This window comes from Balaenoptera ricei, chromosome 5 (genome assembly GCF_028023285.1).
Source record: "Balaenoptera ricei isolate mBalRic1 chromosome 5, mBalRic1.hap2, whole genome shotgun sequence".
Taxonomy (NCBI): Eukaryota; Metazoa; Chordata; class Mammalia; order Artiodactyla; family Balaenopteridae; genus Balaenoptera; species Balaenoptera ricei.
In genome coordinates, this window is record NC_082643.1 from 141,066,920 (window position 1) to 141,082,681 (window position 15,762).

The window sequence follows — 15,762 nt, forward strand, 5'->3', positions numbered from 1 at the left end:
GCCCCGGGCTGGTGACACCCAGGCTCGGTGGCCAGGGCTCCTCAGCTGCCAGGTGACAAGGAGCCCCACCGCTCGGCCTTCCCTGTCACTTCCTAACCTGCCAGCCCCCTTCCTGATGCCCTATCACTTGGCTGAAGTTGTACTTCGTTGGAAAGGGGCAGACGGAGAAAAGCAGGGCAGAGAGTAGATATAAAATCAAAGGCCGTCTCCATTCAGAAAACAAACAACAATTAAAGAATGCATGTCTTTCATCTCAGATATTATTTCTGATTTCAAAAGGTCCCGGTTTTTATGTTAGAACAATAATCAAAAATATGTCAAAGTACTGCTTATTAATTTATGGCAACAGAGTGTAAAATCTACTTCAAAACGATTTGTCTTTGTTAATCAGAGGCAATAAACGGCCGCTTCTGGAGAAAGACAAAAGAAACTGCATGCGAGTCCCCGTGGACACTGGCCGCCGCCGGGTCCTTGGGCCCCGGCTGCAGAAGCATCCTCAGAGGGCCTGGCCACACCCCCCGAGTCCAGCAGACAGTTCTGCTGCTGTATTTTATAGAATGGGATTCTACTAAGCTTGCTTGCTTGTTTTTTGAGAGGGTTTCACTAAGAAGGAAAAACTGTGAAAGCCACCGCCCTAATGGCCTAACGCAGGTCTTAGCCCCGAGGCCCTGGCTGCTGTCTGCCATACCGTAAACGGCCGAATTCAATATTCACTTGACAAACACCTCCCCCGCCATCGCTGTGCTGAAGCCACCGCGCGAAGGTCACTGTCCAGTGGGTGGAGGGAGCAGACAAGACAGCGACACCGATAAATAATTAAAATGACGGGACCTCGTCAGCAGTGTCGGAAGGAGATGAAGCCTGGGCTGACACTCAAGTGAAGGCCGGGGTGGTCAGCGCAGGGCTCCGGGGGGGCGCTGCCCCAGGCCGGGGAGACCACGCTGGCAGCGGACAGCGCTGTGCGAGCCAACCGAGATCCCATGCGTCTGAGGGGCCACGGGAGACCAGGGGAGGAAGCCTGCCAGCCCGGGGGACTGGGCCCCAAGTCAGCTGTGGGGTGGCGGAGCGAACCGCGAGGGGCGGAGTTTAGGCGGAGGAAGTGGGAGGGGCCGGGATGCAGGGGGCGGAGACGGAGGAAGGTCACGGGGAGACCCTGGGGCCACAGCATGCTTGTGGAGAAAGAGCGAGGTTGGAAAGGCTAGGTTGGTGTGTCTCTGAAGCAGCCGGAGAGGATGTGCCCCCGACCCCAGACCCCAGACCCCAGGAGCCAGAGCCGCGTCCCCCATGGTCACAGCCCGACACGTGCCTGCAGATGCAGGCGTTCATTCGAAAGCTCCCTAATGCCCCAACTTCCCAACCTCAAAGGGCGGGTCCAGTATCGGCAGAGACAGCCTGGCCCTTCCAGGGTGTGGGAGCTGGGTGGGAGGGGAAGTCCTGGCGAAGCTGCTTGGTACTACAAAGTAAAAAAGAAAGAAAATAAGAGAGTAAACTTTTATTACAATAAAGCTGCCTTGTGCCAAACCCCAGGCTCAGGGACCGGAAGGCTCTCTCCCCTCCGCACGGGAAGGCCTTACGACGCCACCAAGCTATGGCCACCAGCTCCCCAGGGTTCCGTTCCCACGATGGGGGATTCGGTGTGAATAAGCGTTTGGATAATTTGCCACAAGGCAGATCATTGCATTTTTAAGCCTCTCTCACGTGCTAGGATGTTCTTCCTTTTCTTGAGGTAGAATCTGCCTCCCTGGACTCACTCCTGGTCCTGGTTTGCCCTCCACAGAGACTGACCTCTAATCCTTCCTTCACAGGGTGGTCTCTGGCTTTGGGCCACTCTCCTGAGAAATCGAAAAGACACACTTCTGGTTGACAAAGATGGCGAAAATAGTGTTGTCCAACTTCCTTAAAATAAACCCACAAAACTAACTCTATGGTGAGAACACACATAATAAAAGTATAAAGTGTGAAATGAGTCCAACAGTTAAATGAGTCCAAATGATCTCACCGACAAGGTTAACAACACAAAATATTTCTGAGTGATGATTTATTAGTCACCCAAACTAGGCCGGACGACTAGGTGGAGGCCGCACAGCTTGTGAAAAAGCTGCTCCCCAAAGCCGGTCCTGAGTCACTGCAGGACTCGTTTCCCATAGAAACAGTTTGTTCCTGGAGCTCCCAGGCCCCCAGGAGCCGGAATCTCCTGCTCAACACAAACATGAAACATCTCTGTGGACACACATTCCGAGTTTGTGCCTGGATCCTCTCACCAGCCCCCGACCGCGGATGGGCTAAGGTGACCCCAGGAAGCAGGTGTCAGAAACTGGAGGGTCCAGGGCTGAGATGGGGAGGAGGGCACCGTGAGCCTGGCTCTGCAGTGAGGCAGACCTCAGAGCCTGAGTCCCAGCCTCTTAACTTGGTGTCTGTGTGACCCTCTTTCTGCCTGGGTGCTTTTACCTGTAAAGATGGCAGAATATAATAATACATACCTCCTGGAACTAACATGCAAAATAAATGAGATCACTTTTTCTTCTTATTTGTAATCAGAAAAGAAATTGAAGATGGAAAATAATAAAAGCACGAAAAAACTCAGTAGGACACATATAACTGTCTGGTGCAGTCCCTGAAATTGAAGGCGTGCTCAAGAAATAGCGACCTTGCCCCCTCCCTGCTCTGCCGCAGAGGGACTCATGAGGGAGGGGCCTATCCTGAGTGGCACAGGGCCTGAGGCAGGAAGAGAAGGAGGGACCAGGGGGTGGGGAGCCCCAGCAGGGCAGGGGAACCACTGCCACCAGCCAGGACACCACTTCCTTAGAAAGGACACAGGGCTGTGAGTCTGGGGCTTCCCACACTTGGGAAGTTTAGCTTTTCAAAAATTGTAAAATGAAGTATATAATAAAACTCCCCGGGGTTCCTGCATCTACCGCTGACAGAAGAAAACTTTAGAGATGAATAAATCTTAATAATTATGATTAAATTGAACATATTAAATAAACTTCTCAAATGTATAAATTTCCTGCAGAAATGAATGCCTTCTACCAGAAAAGATAAATGAGCACACAGAAAGGTTAACATGAACAGAATACTGTAAAAACCACTCACTTTTATCCTGGATTTGGTTACAGGTCCTATTTCCTTTCATTAAGGAAGTTTTTCCCACTCCTAGCTTAAGGTGATTAAATGACATGATTATTGTTGTACATATAAGACAGGTAACATAATTCCTTTTGTTAAAAAAATAAATCCCCAAACACAAACTTTAGGATCTGTCTGGTCTCAGCTTCAGGTATCTGCACGTTTCTTGTACTTCCCACGGCTGGACTGACCCCAGCCGGCGGAGGGCGACTGGCGTCACCTTCCAGGCCGAGCCCCGCCACATACCTGCTACCCTGTCTAAGGCTTATGACTGAAGTCTGTAGTTGCTGGACAATAGAAACCCTTGGTTTCTCTTTAACTTACAATACAGAGGGTAACCTTGAACCCCGTGACTCCCCAGCTCTGGCAGTACTTGGGACCCACAGCCAGCAAATAAATGAAAATAAAGTGCTGATACATTTTGACAAATTATAAAATTCAACTCTCAATAGACAGAACAGAGTAATTAAAAACAAGTAAAAAAACCAAAACTGTGAGCATAGGACTTTTATGAGTATTATAAGAAATAAGGAACATTTGGAAGAAACTCTCCAAATCATTTTGAAGAGTTTTTAAAACTCACGGAACTAAAATGATAAGGGTTACATCGAGAAATATCTTAAGTGAAGTAGGACATCTCTGGCCATCTGCTTTTCGGGGAAGTCCCATTAAAAGAATCCCCTGAACAAAATCATTTAAAGGCAGAAAAAAAGCTTCCTCTTCATCCCACACCTCTCCAATTATCTACTAAACTTTTCCTAAGAAAGGGAAATTTAGCAACTGAGCGTCTCACCCGAATTTCCAGAATCGCTCAAATTCAGCAAGAGCTCTGAAATCTTCCCTTGCTGGTTTACAAGCTAGTTCTACAAGGCGGGCAGCAGGTCTTTACTTGCTGGCACAGGAATGCGAGGGGACGGGCGAGGGTGCTGCCACACCGAGCACGTCTCTGCAATAAACTGCTTCCAAAACCCAGGTAGCAGTCACTGCGAGGAATGGAGAGCTGCCCCCAAATTGGCCCCGACTAAATCCTCCCCTCCACCCAGGGATGCAGAAAGGCCAAGAAAACATCATTACGAGTGAGCCAACAGCAAATACACTCCACATGTGAAAACTTCGTTAAAAATAATAAAAATATACACCAGAAATTGTGACTTACCACCATCAGACACAGTTGCAGACTGAAAGAAAAGAGAGAGAGACATGAGTTAATTGGGCCTCATGACAGGTCAGGAGATAGCACGTCCACGTGAGCAGCAAAAGCAGACTCTGGCCGTCCCCGTTCTGGGAGCGGGTGTCCAGGAGACCAGCCGCCTCACTGGGGCGCGTCCCTGCGCTTCCTGGGCGAGTCGGGGCGCAGGCCGGGCGGAAGCAGCCCATCTCCCCTTGAGGACAAATCCCAGCACGTTTGACATCGCCGTCTTAGTAACAACCTCGGTGAGAACAGCGTTACAGACTTCGGTCTGATCAGCCCGGGCTCGAGTCCGTGAGGCACACCCACGTCCAGGAGGCAGGCACCCTGCCCACTGTCCGTCCAGGGCCAGGCGCTGCCCTGGGCACATCACAGCCCTGCTCAGCGCTCTCACCCCGAGACCCGGCCCGTGCAGGGGTGAAACCGCCCCGGTGGTAGCAGAGTGGGGGCCGGCCCACAGCCAACCCCGACCGCCAGGCCCAGCCACCCTGAGCAAACAGATGGCGACAGGCCAGGACTGGAGGGAGGAGGCCATCGAGGGAGGTCCCGGAACAACAGGCGGGCTGGGCTCCCAAAGAGCTCTGAGCAATCCTCCGATGGGGACAGCTGAGCAAGACCCCCTGGGGACCCACCTGGGGGTCAACAGTTCTGAGGCTGCAACCTAGGGCAGGTCACCCGGGACATGGAGGGAGAGGGCTCCGGAGAAGGAGTCGGGAAAGGGAAAAGCTGGGCGGAGGCAGGAGAGGGTGTCGGTGGCACAGACACCAGGGAGCCTTCACCGCGGGAAGGGGAGCGGGTTCAGTGCAGGGCCACCTGCTGCCTTGTTGACATGTCCTGGTCACAGCACAGGCACAGCTCCGAGAGCAGCGGGCAGGCAGGGCCCCAAGGCAGGGACGGGGGCCAGCGGGCCGTCGGTGCGGTGCTGGGCACCGGAGCGGGCGTGCTGCCCTCTGCATCTTCGCCCAGCGCGGGGCTGGGCGCAAGGAAACCTCCCAGCCACGCCCTAAGAATAAACCCACTGCAGAACCCCCAGGCCTTGCACGCCTTCCTCTCTGCAGAGGGAAGGGAGACCGCAGTGCATGGCGTGGGGAGTGAACGGGGAGCCCCTTCCCAAGTCCTGGGCCTCCCCAACAAGCAGAGGTCATGTTTTAAGACCCCTAAGGCCAAAGCCAAAGAAGTGAGGACAGAGGTGCCCCAGATTAGCTGCTTCCGGTGGAAGCGCCATCCCCCCGGGGGAGAGAAAGCACGTATTTGTGGCCGAATTTTGAAAAGAGCCACCATGTCAACTGCATCGCCTACTCACTGTTTGGCCCTCCTGTCGCCAGCGCCAGGGCCCCCCAGACCTTGCCTCCTGGGCTTCACGGAAGACAGGGGACCCTCTTGGTCGCAGCCCCTCACCTTGTGGGACTTACACCTACCCTCCTGCCCCCAAGGGTCTGTCCTCTGACAGCGAGAGGAAGCGGCTTCCTGATGGTTTTAGGGTCGGGCTCATCAGCGTTTCACACCACCGTGAGTCCTTGGTCAGAAATACTCTGGAACTATAACCTGGTACCTTATCAATATATTTTTCAATAGTAAAAACACAGGCTATTGTGGGTCCAGCTTTTAAACCTTCATCTTGCCAGACAGGCAGGCAATGAGCAGGCCCCAGCGAGCCACCAGCCCTCACCTGCCAAGGGTCTGGTTTTCACCGGAGAAGCGTGGGGTGAGTCTCCTTCCCGGGGCGGACGACTGCACCATGGGAAGCTGTCCTTCTGCCCATGCTCACAATAAATCACCTACAATCGTGTTGTAAATTAAGTAATATCAAAGGCAAATTACTCCCTTGAGATTATGAGAAGAAAATCTGCAAGGCCATACACAAAAGCAGAAATACTATCAATAATAATTTTGAAAAATAAGTCATAAAATGCAAAATCCACGAATGTGAAGGATGTGGCTCACTTCATGTTACAATCACGACTAAAACTAAAGTCTCAGGCTTTAGCAGACTGAACAAAATGTGCTAAAAAATCTCACACGTATCCCCAAAATGAACTGAACTCAAGATCCAGGAGACAGGAGTGTGCCTGAAGCCAAGAAGGAGGTGGCAGCTGAGTGTGGGCAGCCCACGGGGAGGCGGGGTGGGCTGGGGAGCGTGGACACGGCGAGCAGGGCGGGCTCAGCGCGTCTGAAAAGGCTCCAGCTGGGGGGACAGTGTGAACAGATCCAGGTAAAGTTCCCCAAACGTGCTTCTAGAGCAGTTTTAGATTTATAGACACATTGTGAAGCTAGCACAGAAACAAACATGCTTTCTAACATACTGCTGCGCCGCAGAAGCAAGGGGAAGCCCTGAGGGAGGAGAGAGGGGAGGGAACGGAGAGCAGCCGGCAGATGCCAAGGCCGCCAGGCGGGACGCAGGGCTGAGCGGTGCGTGTCCACTCACTCGGACGCTCCTGGGGCAAGGAGCCCCATCTCCGGCGGCCACAAACACAAACCCTCCGGGAAGGCCCACAGGAGCTCCTGAGCCTGCCCAGACGTGAGCTCCCAATTCAAAAATCCCCCCAAACCCAAGGAAACCCCACCACGAGAAAGAACCAGCAGAAATAGCTACTAACAGAATCTCAGACACTGGAAGGTTCTAATACAGATGTCAAATAACCATGAAATTGTGAAGAAATAAAAGTTGCAATAAAGAAAAGAGGAAGTAAGGTGGTAGACATGAAAAATAACCCAACAGAATGACTGACAATGAAAACTACAACTGTTGAAATTAAACACTCAGTAGAGAGGTTAACAGAGATTAGAGGTTGAAGAGAAAATTTGGGGATTGGAAGACAGACCTGAAAGAAATCACACGGATGGCAGCACAGAGAGGAGGCCCAGGAAGCAAGCAGCAGAGACGAGGCTGCACTGGGAGGGTGCACAGAGAGGGTGCAGGGTGCACAGGAAATCCTGGCCAGCCTGCAGCAGGGCCAGCGAGACCCCCTCAGGAGTGAGAGCTGCTCTGCAGATGGGCACCCACTGCCCACAGGCCGTCCCTCCGGGAACTCCTCCAGGATGCCCACCAGGAAGAGGCATCCTGGGTCCAAGTCTCAGTTGTTCAGCATTTTCCAGGAGGGACTCAAAGTCTACAAGCCACAGCCTCAGATGATGTAATTCCTTCCTTTCCCCACTTTGGGTAGCTGTGCCAAGAGTGCCTTCCAAGTACTAGGCGTCTGTGGAGCCACAGGCTGGTGGCCCCTGTGTGCTGAGGGTTCTCCCGGAGCGGCCGGATATCCCCGCCCACCCAAGGCCCTAAGCTCTGCACAGAAATCCTTGACGAGAGGCAAGTTCGCGCTGGGATGGCTCCTGACACGAATCAACGCAGAAGGATCACCGGAAGCAGCTACGCAGCCCTGCCTCGCCGTCTCCCACCTTCTCTGTTCACGATTTGTTATCCTGGCAACTGTTTCCATCCCAACCAGACATTAATCTGAAAGTAAAGCTCTATGGAGACGCACTTTAATATCACCTGGACATAAAACTACTGTCCTCCTCCAAGTTTCCATACTTTTGGAGAAGTCGGTGATGACTTCCTGACCAGATTACTTAATTTGCAAATAATGTGTAATTATCATTAACCTAATTCTTCCGTTTACTATCTAATATTTATTCTTTTTTTCATATTTTATTTATTTTTAATTTTATTTATTTATTATTATTTTTGGCTGTGTTGGGTCTTCGTTGCTGCACGTGGGCTTTCTCTAGTTGCGGCGAGCGGGGGCCACTCTTCGTTGCGGTGCGCGGGCTTCTCATTGCGGTGGCTTCCCTTGTTGCAGAGCACGGGCTCTAGGCGCGCGGGCTTCAGTAGTTGTGTCATGCGGGCTCTAGAGCGCAGGCTCACTAGTTGTGGCACACGGGCTTAGTTGCTCTGCGGCATGTGGGATCTTCCCGGACAAGGGCTCGAACCCATGTCCCCTGCATTGGCAGGCGGATTCTTAACCACTGCGCCACCAGGGAAGTCCCAGTATTTATTCTATTTATAAGCACACACTGGGAGTGACAGAGCTGGGCCATCACGTGAACCGATATGAGATATCCCCCAAAAGGGCCCGCTGGATCCCTAGTCAGCGTCTGATTCCTTGGCCCTTTTGAGAAGGATACGGAAGCAGGCTACGGAGCACATCACAGGGGCTTCATTATCAGAGGAGGTGAGGCTGAAAGGTGACACAGTGCAGCACGGGTGACAGGTGCTGTCACAGGAGGGGGCGAGGGAGGGGGCCAGCACTTGGCGTAGGGGCCAATGAGACGGTGCAGGCAAGCAACCTGCCGACAACAGCCTTGGGGGAAAGGCAGGCAACCCCCAAATCGTTTCTATTGACCTTGGGATTGACATGTCCAATTCTGACCAAATTACCCTTGTTAAGCCTGGCTTGCATTTTTCAAGCACATCCTGGTTGACGGGGGAAGCATCCAAAATGGCAAAAATTCAGAAACTCCCATAGATAATTACCAAAGAACATCCCCCACAAAGGGTAAGAAGGACTAATTGCAGCTCAACATGACTTTTAAAGTTAGGCATCCCCACATTTCTTGGCATGCTTAGACCACTATAAACATTTTCACAAATTAAAATTTAACTCGCCTAACGTTTGTTCTGATACTCAGTATGATTTGTATCAACGTGTTTTCATTAGCCTGTACTTCTTGGGTTCTTCCCACATTCCCATATCGACATGCTATTCTTATAAAAAGTGCAGCTGCAGAAAACAAGCTGCCAGTTAAAAGGTGCCAGAAAGTGAGCATTTTTCTGTGCTTACGATTTAAACACATACCATAACTAAACAGCTCTAAAAAGGTCTATGATATGTCTCCAAGACTGGAGTTTACACTAACGTAAATACATTTGTTTTTAAAAACTTACAAAGTATTTTAGATACGTAATTTAAGTTCAAACAATCTCCATACCTCAGGTCAGCCTCTTAAACCTGATAGTTCAGTGTTAACTGATTTGGATCTATTCCCAGCAGGAAATGTGTCTGGACCACACATGTGCACGGATATTTTACTTTTAATTAATGTTTTGAACGTTTTAGATAATTTCTATGAAGAGTGCTATATGATTCTGGTTTATCAAGGCCGATTCTGTCAGTAACATTTGACAATAGCAGTTATGAGAATATATCATTTCCTAATTACACGATACATAGTAATATACAGTTATATATATTTTCAGTTTTGAGCTACTGACAAAATTTCCTACTTTGAACATAAGAAATATTAAATAACCATCTCTGGTTCTTAAAATAAGAGACCAAAGGCTTGTAACTTGCCCAAACGTTTTGAAAAAAGAGATAATCCCAATGATGAAAAGCCTTAAGAATCTAACAATTCAATTTGCACCTAATTTATATTTATTTGGCCTTTTAAAAGCTTGATCTTCTAAGGTTTTTTTTTTAATATTTATTTATTTGATTTTTATTTGGCTGTGCCGGGTCTTAGTTGCGGCATGTGGGATCTTTAGTTGCGGCATGAGAACCCTTAGTTGGGGCATGTGGGATCTAGTTCCCTGACCAGGGATTGAACCCAGACCCCCTGCATTGGGAGCGCGGAGTCTTAGCCAATGGACCATCAGGGAAGTCCCGATCGTCTAAGTTTTAAAGCGACTGCTCACTGGACGGAGCACAGAAGAGAGCAGGTGGTGTGGGGCAGGAAGACTCCAAGGGGCGGATGAAGGGCCATAGGACAAGGGATGGAGGGCCACTCTGCCGGTCCCACCCACACGCCAGCCCGCCCTCTGCTCCGAGAGCTCAGGGGTCTTCACACCAGGCCACGACCCTCTAAGGAGCTATCAAATCAATTCAGTGGATCGTTAGCAGCATTTGTGAAGAAATGAGTTAAGATGGGATAGAATAATGTGAAAGAAAAACACCACGAATGCCCCGGGGTCTCCGCTGTTTTAGAGCCCGGCCTCAGAGCTGCACGTCTACGTGCACGCAAGCACACACACCCCGTGTGTCCTGATGTGACACGCATCCCCCGCGCGGGCGGTAGTCCTGGGGTGGTGCGTGGAGAGCACCTGTGCAAACGTGGGGAAGCCGTGTGTGAACAGCTCTGAGAGCAGAGAGGCGACCTCTCCCTCCCCTCGCCTGGAGCACCCCACCCCGTCCCTAGCGCTCACCTGCAGCCGCACCTGGAGAGCCCACTACCTGGGCTGCAGCTTCACCCATGCCTTCTCCAGAGAAGCCTTCCACAGCCACGACGCCCAGTCCTCCGGTTACATACAGGACACAGGGGTGACCTCCCACAGACCTCGAGGGGCCCGAACCAAAGGGGCAGTGCCCGCGCCCCAGCCCACCCAGGATCCACAGCATTGCACACACACTGTGCACACACACACACCCCTCTCACTGTTCCTTCCCAGCAGTTTCAGCCAAAGAGATACCTGGACACAAGGCTCACGTGCAGCAAGGAAGAGGCAAGTAGTTCTAGGTTCAAACCCCGACTTCACAGCAGAGGGTCTCTGCGATCCAGAGACTATGGTGACAACAGGACGACAGCACCACAGGTGTGTTCAGTGCTGCCCAGTGGCCAGCGGGGTGGCCGGACACAAGGCGGGCCGGGGCTTAACAGGCAGCTCACGGCACTTCCTGCAAGGGGTGGGGACGGGCAGTGGGGGCCTGCAGTCGGAGGGCGCAGGGGCCCCGGCTCAGAATGCAATCTGTGCATCTCCGGGGGGGGTGTGTGTGTGTGTCCCAAAGAGCTCTTCAATCTCCAATAAAATCGGAAGAAACCGAAAACCCACAATCACAGCATTTTCCTAAGAATTTAACAGCTAATATTTCCACTGTGCCCTTGGAGAAGCCTCAGATCATTCATTACAAAAACTTAAAAACCCAAAGGAACATGGACGAGGTGGCACACGGGCGCCACACTGACGCTAGGGATTTGGGGTGAGCATCCAACTTTACACGAGAACCCTCTGGCCTCACTGCTGAAATGAAGACGAAGACCCCCTCCACACTGGCCAGCCCAGCTGAAGAAAGACCCGCATCCCCACTGTGTAGACAGGGCGGGACGTCTCAGAGGGTCTGGGACGACTTTCACGCCTGCATCCCCACAGGACAGCCGGACTCCTGCAAGTCAAGTTAACGTAGACACTGGCCTCCCGGGATGTCCGGGGCAGGACGTGGCACTGAGTATAGCCTCAGACAGGCTCGCTCACCGGGAGCTCCTCCTGGATAAACAGTCCACGGAATCCAAAGCCCCCTCTCATCTGAACTTGGGGCCCAAACCCAGGAAACGTTTGAAACATTTTCTCATGGAGGCCGAGATGCAGCCACCGCTTGAAAACCTCAGCTCGGCGGAGCCGGGCCTGGAGCTGGAGCCCCTGCTCCCCAGGCGGGCCAGGGGCCGTGGCGGGGGGCGCCGGCCCTGGGGGTCAGGGAGCGTGGGAAGCGGGGAACCCGCTGGGACAGCTTCCACTCACTCAACCAAACGCGCGCTCCTCCAGACGCGGGGTGCCTGCCACAAACCTGCAACACAGGCGCTTATGCGAGGGGCTGGAGATCAATCCAGAAAGTCAAGTCCCCGCCGTCCCGGGGAGGCAGGTGTCCCGGAGCGCATGGCACAGAAGGGGGCCGACGTGGGGCAGAGTGAGTGGGGCTCCCAGGGCCCAGGGCAGGAGAGCCGGCGGGGCGAGGAAGTGTAAGGTCAGACAGACTCGGAAGGTCTCGGAGGGTCGAGCCCAGGGGCCTTCTGACCGCAGGGCTCTGGGGTCGGGGAGCCCGGCAGGAGCAGGGCTGGGCCCTCCCCCCAGGCCTCCCGCACGTCCTAAGGGACGCGGCTCCAGATCTGCAGAGGCGGGGCGGGGAGGGCAGCCTCGAAGCAGCAGCGGGATGCTGGGACGCAGACAGGCCCTGCTGCTTCAGGAGGAGGTGGGCTCAGCTTCCACACCCGCCAGATGAGAGCTGTGTGCTCAGAGTCAGGGGAGAAGCGCTCACTGAGAGGACCCGGGAGAAAGGAGCCGCCTGCGGCCACGCTAGCAAACAAGAGAAAGGGGGACAGGACGCAGGGAAGCCCAGTTCCAGGTGACCAACGTCTTACAGAAGAAGGGAAGATGTGAACAAAAGGGAAGATGATCGTTTCCTTCAAGTATGCTAGGAGGCTTTCTTCTTCTACAGAGAACAAGAATCAGAGCGTTAAAAAGGGAGAAAAGAATCTGTGCAGCCCACAGATCAAGTGGGGTACAGTGGACGGTCCTGGACAGACCGAAGCCACTGCCCCATGCAGTTGTCAGGTGAAGAGGCCTGGGGCAGAGCAGGCCTGAGCGACTGGGGTGCCCCCAGCACGACGGGATGCCCGCTGGCAAAGACCGCTGGACACGCAGCCCGGTGCCACCCCGGCTCTGGAGAGGAGCACCCCGGCGGCAGGAGCAGGAGAAGCCGACGTGGGGGGAGAGGCCAGTGAGCCCAAGTCAGCTCATCTGAGCTAAACAGAAACTCAGTCAACTGAAGGGCTGACAGCCCATCGAGCTTCTCCTGGAGAGGTTCAGAGAGGGCGGGCCAAGCGCCTTCGACACACCCGCCCACAGAAGGGCGCAGCTCAGATCTGCCCCCTGCCCACGCCGCCCCCAACCAGGAGAGGGCCAGCCGGGGTCCTGGTGCGTGCTCGGCAGGGCGGGAAGCAGCGGCCCACTCCTGGCCGCGCCTGCCCCTCCGCCTTTACGCTCTCACTTCCCCAGCGCACGGAGCTGCCTTGCTCAAGGGCTCCTCCTGGGATCTGCTGCCCAGCACCCGCATTCCCTCGGCTGCACCTGGACCGCGCCACCCCCTCAGCGGGCGCCCGCGGCCTTGACCGCTGCCGCCCGCCCACTGCGGCTGGTCCTAACACCTCCCTACTCAGCGCCGCCCAGAAAAGACTATTTTACTGCTTTTCACAGGGCAACCTTTATTTTCAAATCCCACCCAGAGCCCAGCGCACGCAGGGGTAAAGCCCCTTGGTGTCAGGCAAGCTCTCTCCCTGGGACTCCAGAGCCCAAAGGCACCTGCCTGGGCAGAGGGAAAGCCACACGGAGCCGCCACACCCGACTCTCCCAAAGACCGCCTGAGTGCGACGCGGCAGAACCTGTATCCACGCCCGGGACCCCCAGGGCTGACCGCCCTCCCGGAGCAGCCGGGCCACCGGAGCGGACACCCAAGCAGGCCGGACAGCTCCGCCCGGCGACACTGGGTGCTGTGGACACGGACTGTGGGCCTGGCGCAGTGAGAGCAGAGCGGGGACGCAGGGTCAGCGGCCGAGGCAGTGCCCACGGCGGTGCCCGGGGCCCCGGACCTCATGGGGGGCTGCTCCCGCGGCCCAGAAGGCGGTATGGAGCCCGCCGCTGGCTGCGGTGACGCGGGGTCGCCAAGGTCTCCGGCCTGGCGCTCTGCCTGGCAGGGCTGCCTCGCCAGACGGCACATGGCCAATTCCGTCGCAGCCCTCCTGGACCGCGGCCCGGCCACAGCGCGGAGCACCGCCACAGCCCCCACCCCAGTGAGCCAGTCAGACACAGCAGGGGCGCTCGGGCGCCGCTCCAAGGTCCGCAAGGCGGCCCAGAGAGGGAGCCCACTAAGCTTTCCTTCTTCCCGCAACGATTCCTCGTGCTTCCTCAATGCGATCTTACTAGCCCCTGAGGCTGTAACAGCCCATCGTGGTGTGGTTTAAATATGAAGGATCGCGTTGTTTTGGCAAAGGGGCAGATACATTTCAAAGTCTACTTATGTTGGACCTCATTCCTAAAAGATGGGGAAACCGACAGGTTCATTTGGCCAGTGAGGGCCTTGCGTTCCTGCCGGGTCCGCATCCATCAGCTTCCCTGTGCGCTTCTCAGATGGCTATGGGAGATGTCTCCTCTCAAGGCTCACGGGTTCTCCTCTCCAAGATGAAAGGCGCGACGAGAGACACAGCGCCCTTCACAAGTCACGGCTTTCCTTGAGCACATCCACACGTGGACGGGGCCCTAGCGTTCCCGTGACACACCCATGGTAGAAATGGACAATCTGAGGCTCGGGGGAGGCACAGAGCTGGCAAGGGGAGGGCGGCCTTCCCACACAGGCCCCCCAGCCCTACTGCCCTTCACCCCGAGACGTCTCTCGCTAGGACTGACCTGGAGGCCACGGCGCTTTCTGCCCCCTTTCCCACCGGCCCGTGGGCAGAGCCAGCCAGACCCGGAGGACTGCACACTGCCCTACCACCTTCCAGCCCATTTCCTATTGCTTAAAATATGACCTTACCAACCAGATTTTGTTATATGCCGGGTTGAGCATTTGCAAAATTTCAAAATGAATCCAAATCGTTTATGTAGGCAAGTAAAAGGCAGATTTCTAGTGATTTTTTTTTTTTCACTCAAAAAACATTTTCTAAAACTTGCTTCTATATACCATGGGAACGAAAATGCAGCCTACATATATGTACAAGTTAGTAACTGGTCAATTGGTGCATATATTGGACACAGTGTATCCCAAGTTCCCTCTTCCACCAGGACATGAAATGGAATGGACAGGAGACGTCAGTACTCCTGCAGAGAGGGCCAGAGGCGGGCACGCGGCAAGCACACCCGTGAACATCACAGCCGCCAGCCCACCCTCTCAGGTGAGCTTTATCAGCACAAGGAGTTTTCAAAATACATAGTAAATATTTTTAAAATCCATTAAAATCTGCACTTCCTTCACAGGCACGACTCTTGGCCTGTCCAGCAGACCTACTTCTATTTTCTATTTAAAGGGAACGATGCAGTCATTTTCCTAAACCCAACACCCAAGCCAGTCACTTCTGAGCGAGTAGTTCCTCCTGCTGTTCTCTACAGAAGGCTCTAACTAGACATCAGGAGAACATTTTAAGATGAAACAACTCTCAGAAAAGAATGAATTTAAACTGGTACCCAGTAACTAGGAACCATCTTCTGTAAATAATTTAAATTTATTTTTGCCTTTACATCAACACAGCACAGCCACGAGAGGAAAGTAAAAATTTTTATTTAATCTCAAATCTTTTAAAAACATTTTATAGTAAGTTCAACTCTATAAGCTTAGATACTAATCAATCATTCCATACGACTGCCAGTAAGTAGTTCCCCATGTATGTATACGAAGCAGAACCAGCTCATTACACTTTAAAATGCTAGATATATGCAACCAAATCACTTTGCTGTACACCCGAAACTAACACATTGTAAATCCATTTTAAAAAAGAAAACTATACTTCAATTTTAAACAAGAGAAAATGTTAGCTATAAAACAGTAATTTAAAGAGTAAGAAAAATTGTAATACAGGTATCTGGTTGAAATTGAATATCTCAACAAAATTAATTCACTCATCTTCAAAATCTATTAGAATCACTATGGTAAGGACAAGGAAACATGGATGCTCTCTGTAAGGCTGACTTAGAATGCGGGCAGCGTCCCCCCGAAAGGTTGGGGGGGACCCGGTGTGACCGGCCCCCAACC

The 15,762-nt window shown here is 53.2% G+C and overlaps 1 protein-coding gene across 7 annotated transcripts in view; it reads right to left on the minus strand.

The window, feature by feature from the left end:
* Positions 1–15,762, minus strand: part of RGS12 (regulator of G protein signaling 12) — a 124,226-nt gene that overhangs the window by 46,317 nt on the left and 62,147 nt on the right. For 6 of the 7 annotated variants that reach the window (XM_059923686.1, XM_059923685.1, XM_059923687.1 and 3 more), the window contains one exon: positions 4,283–4,304. In XM_059923686.1, the coding sequence (XP_059779669.1) occupies positions 4,283–4,304 (22 nt within the window). Of the gene's footprint in view, positions 1–3,919; positions 3,939–4,282; positions 4,305–15,762 lie in introns of those variants that run through there. The other variant, XM_059923691.1, reaches the window with a different exon arrangement.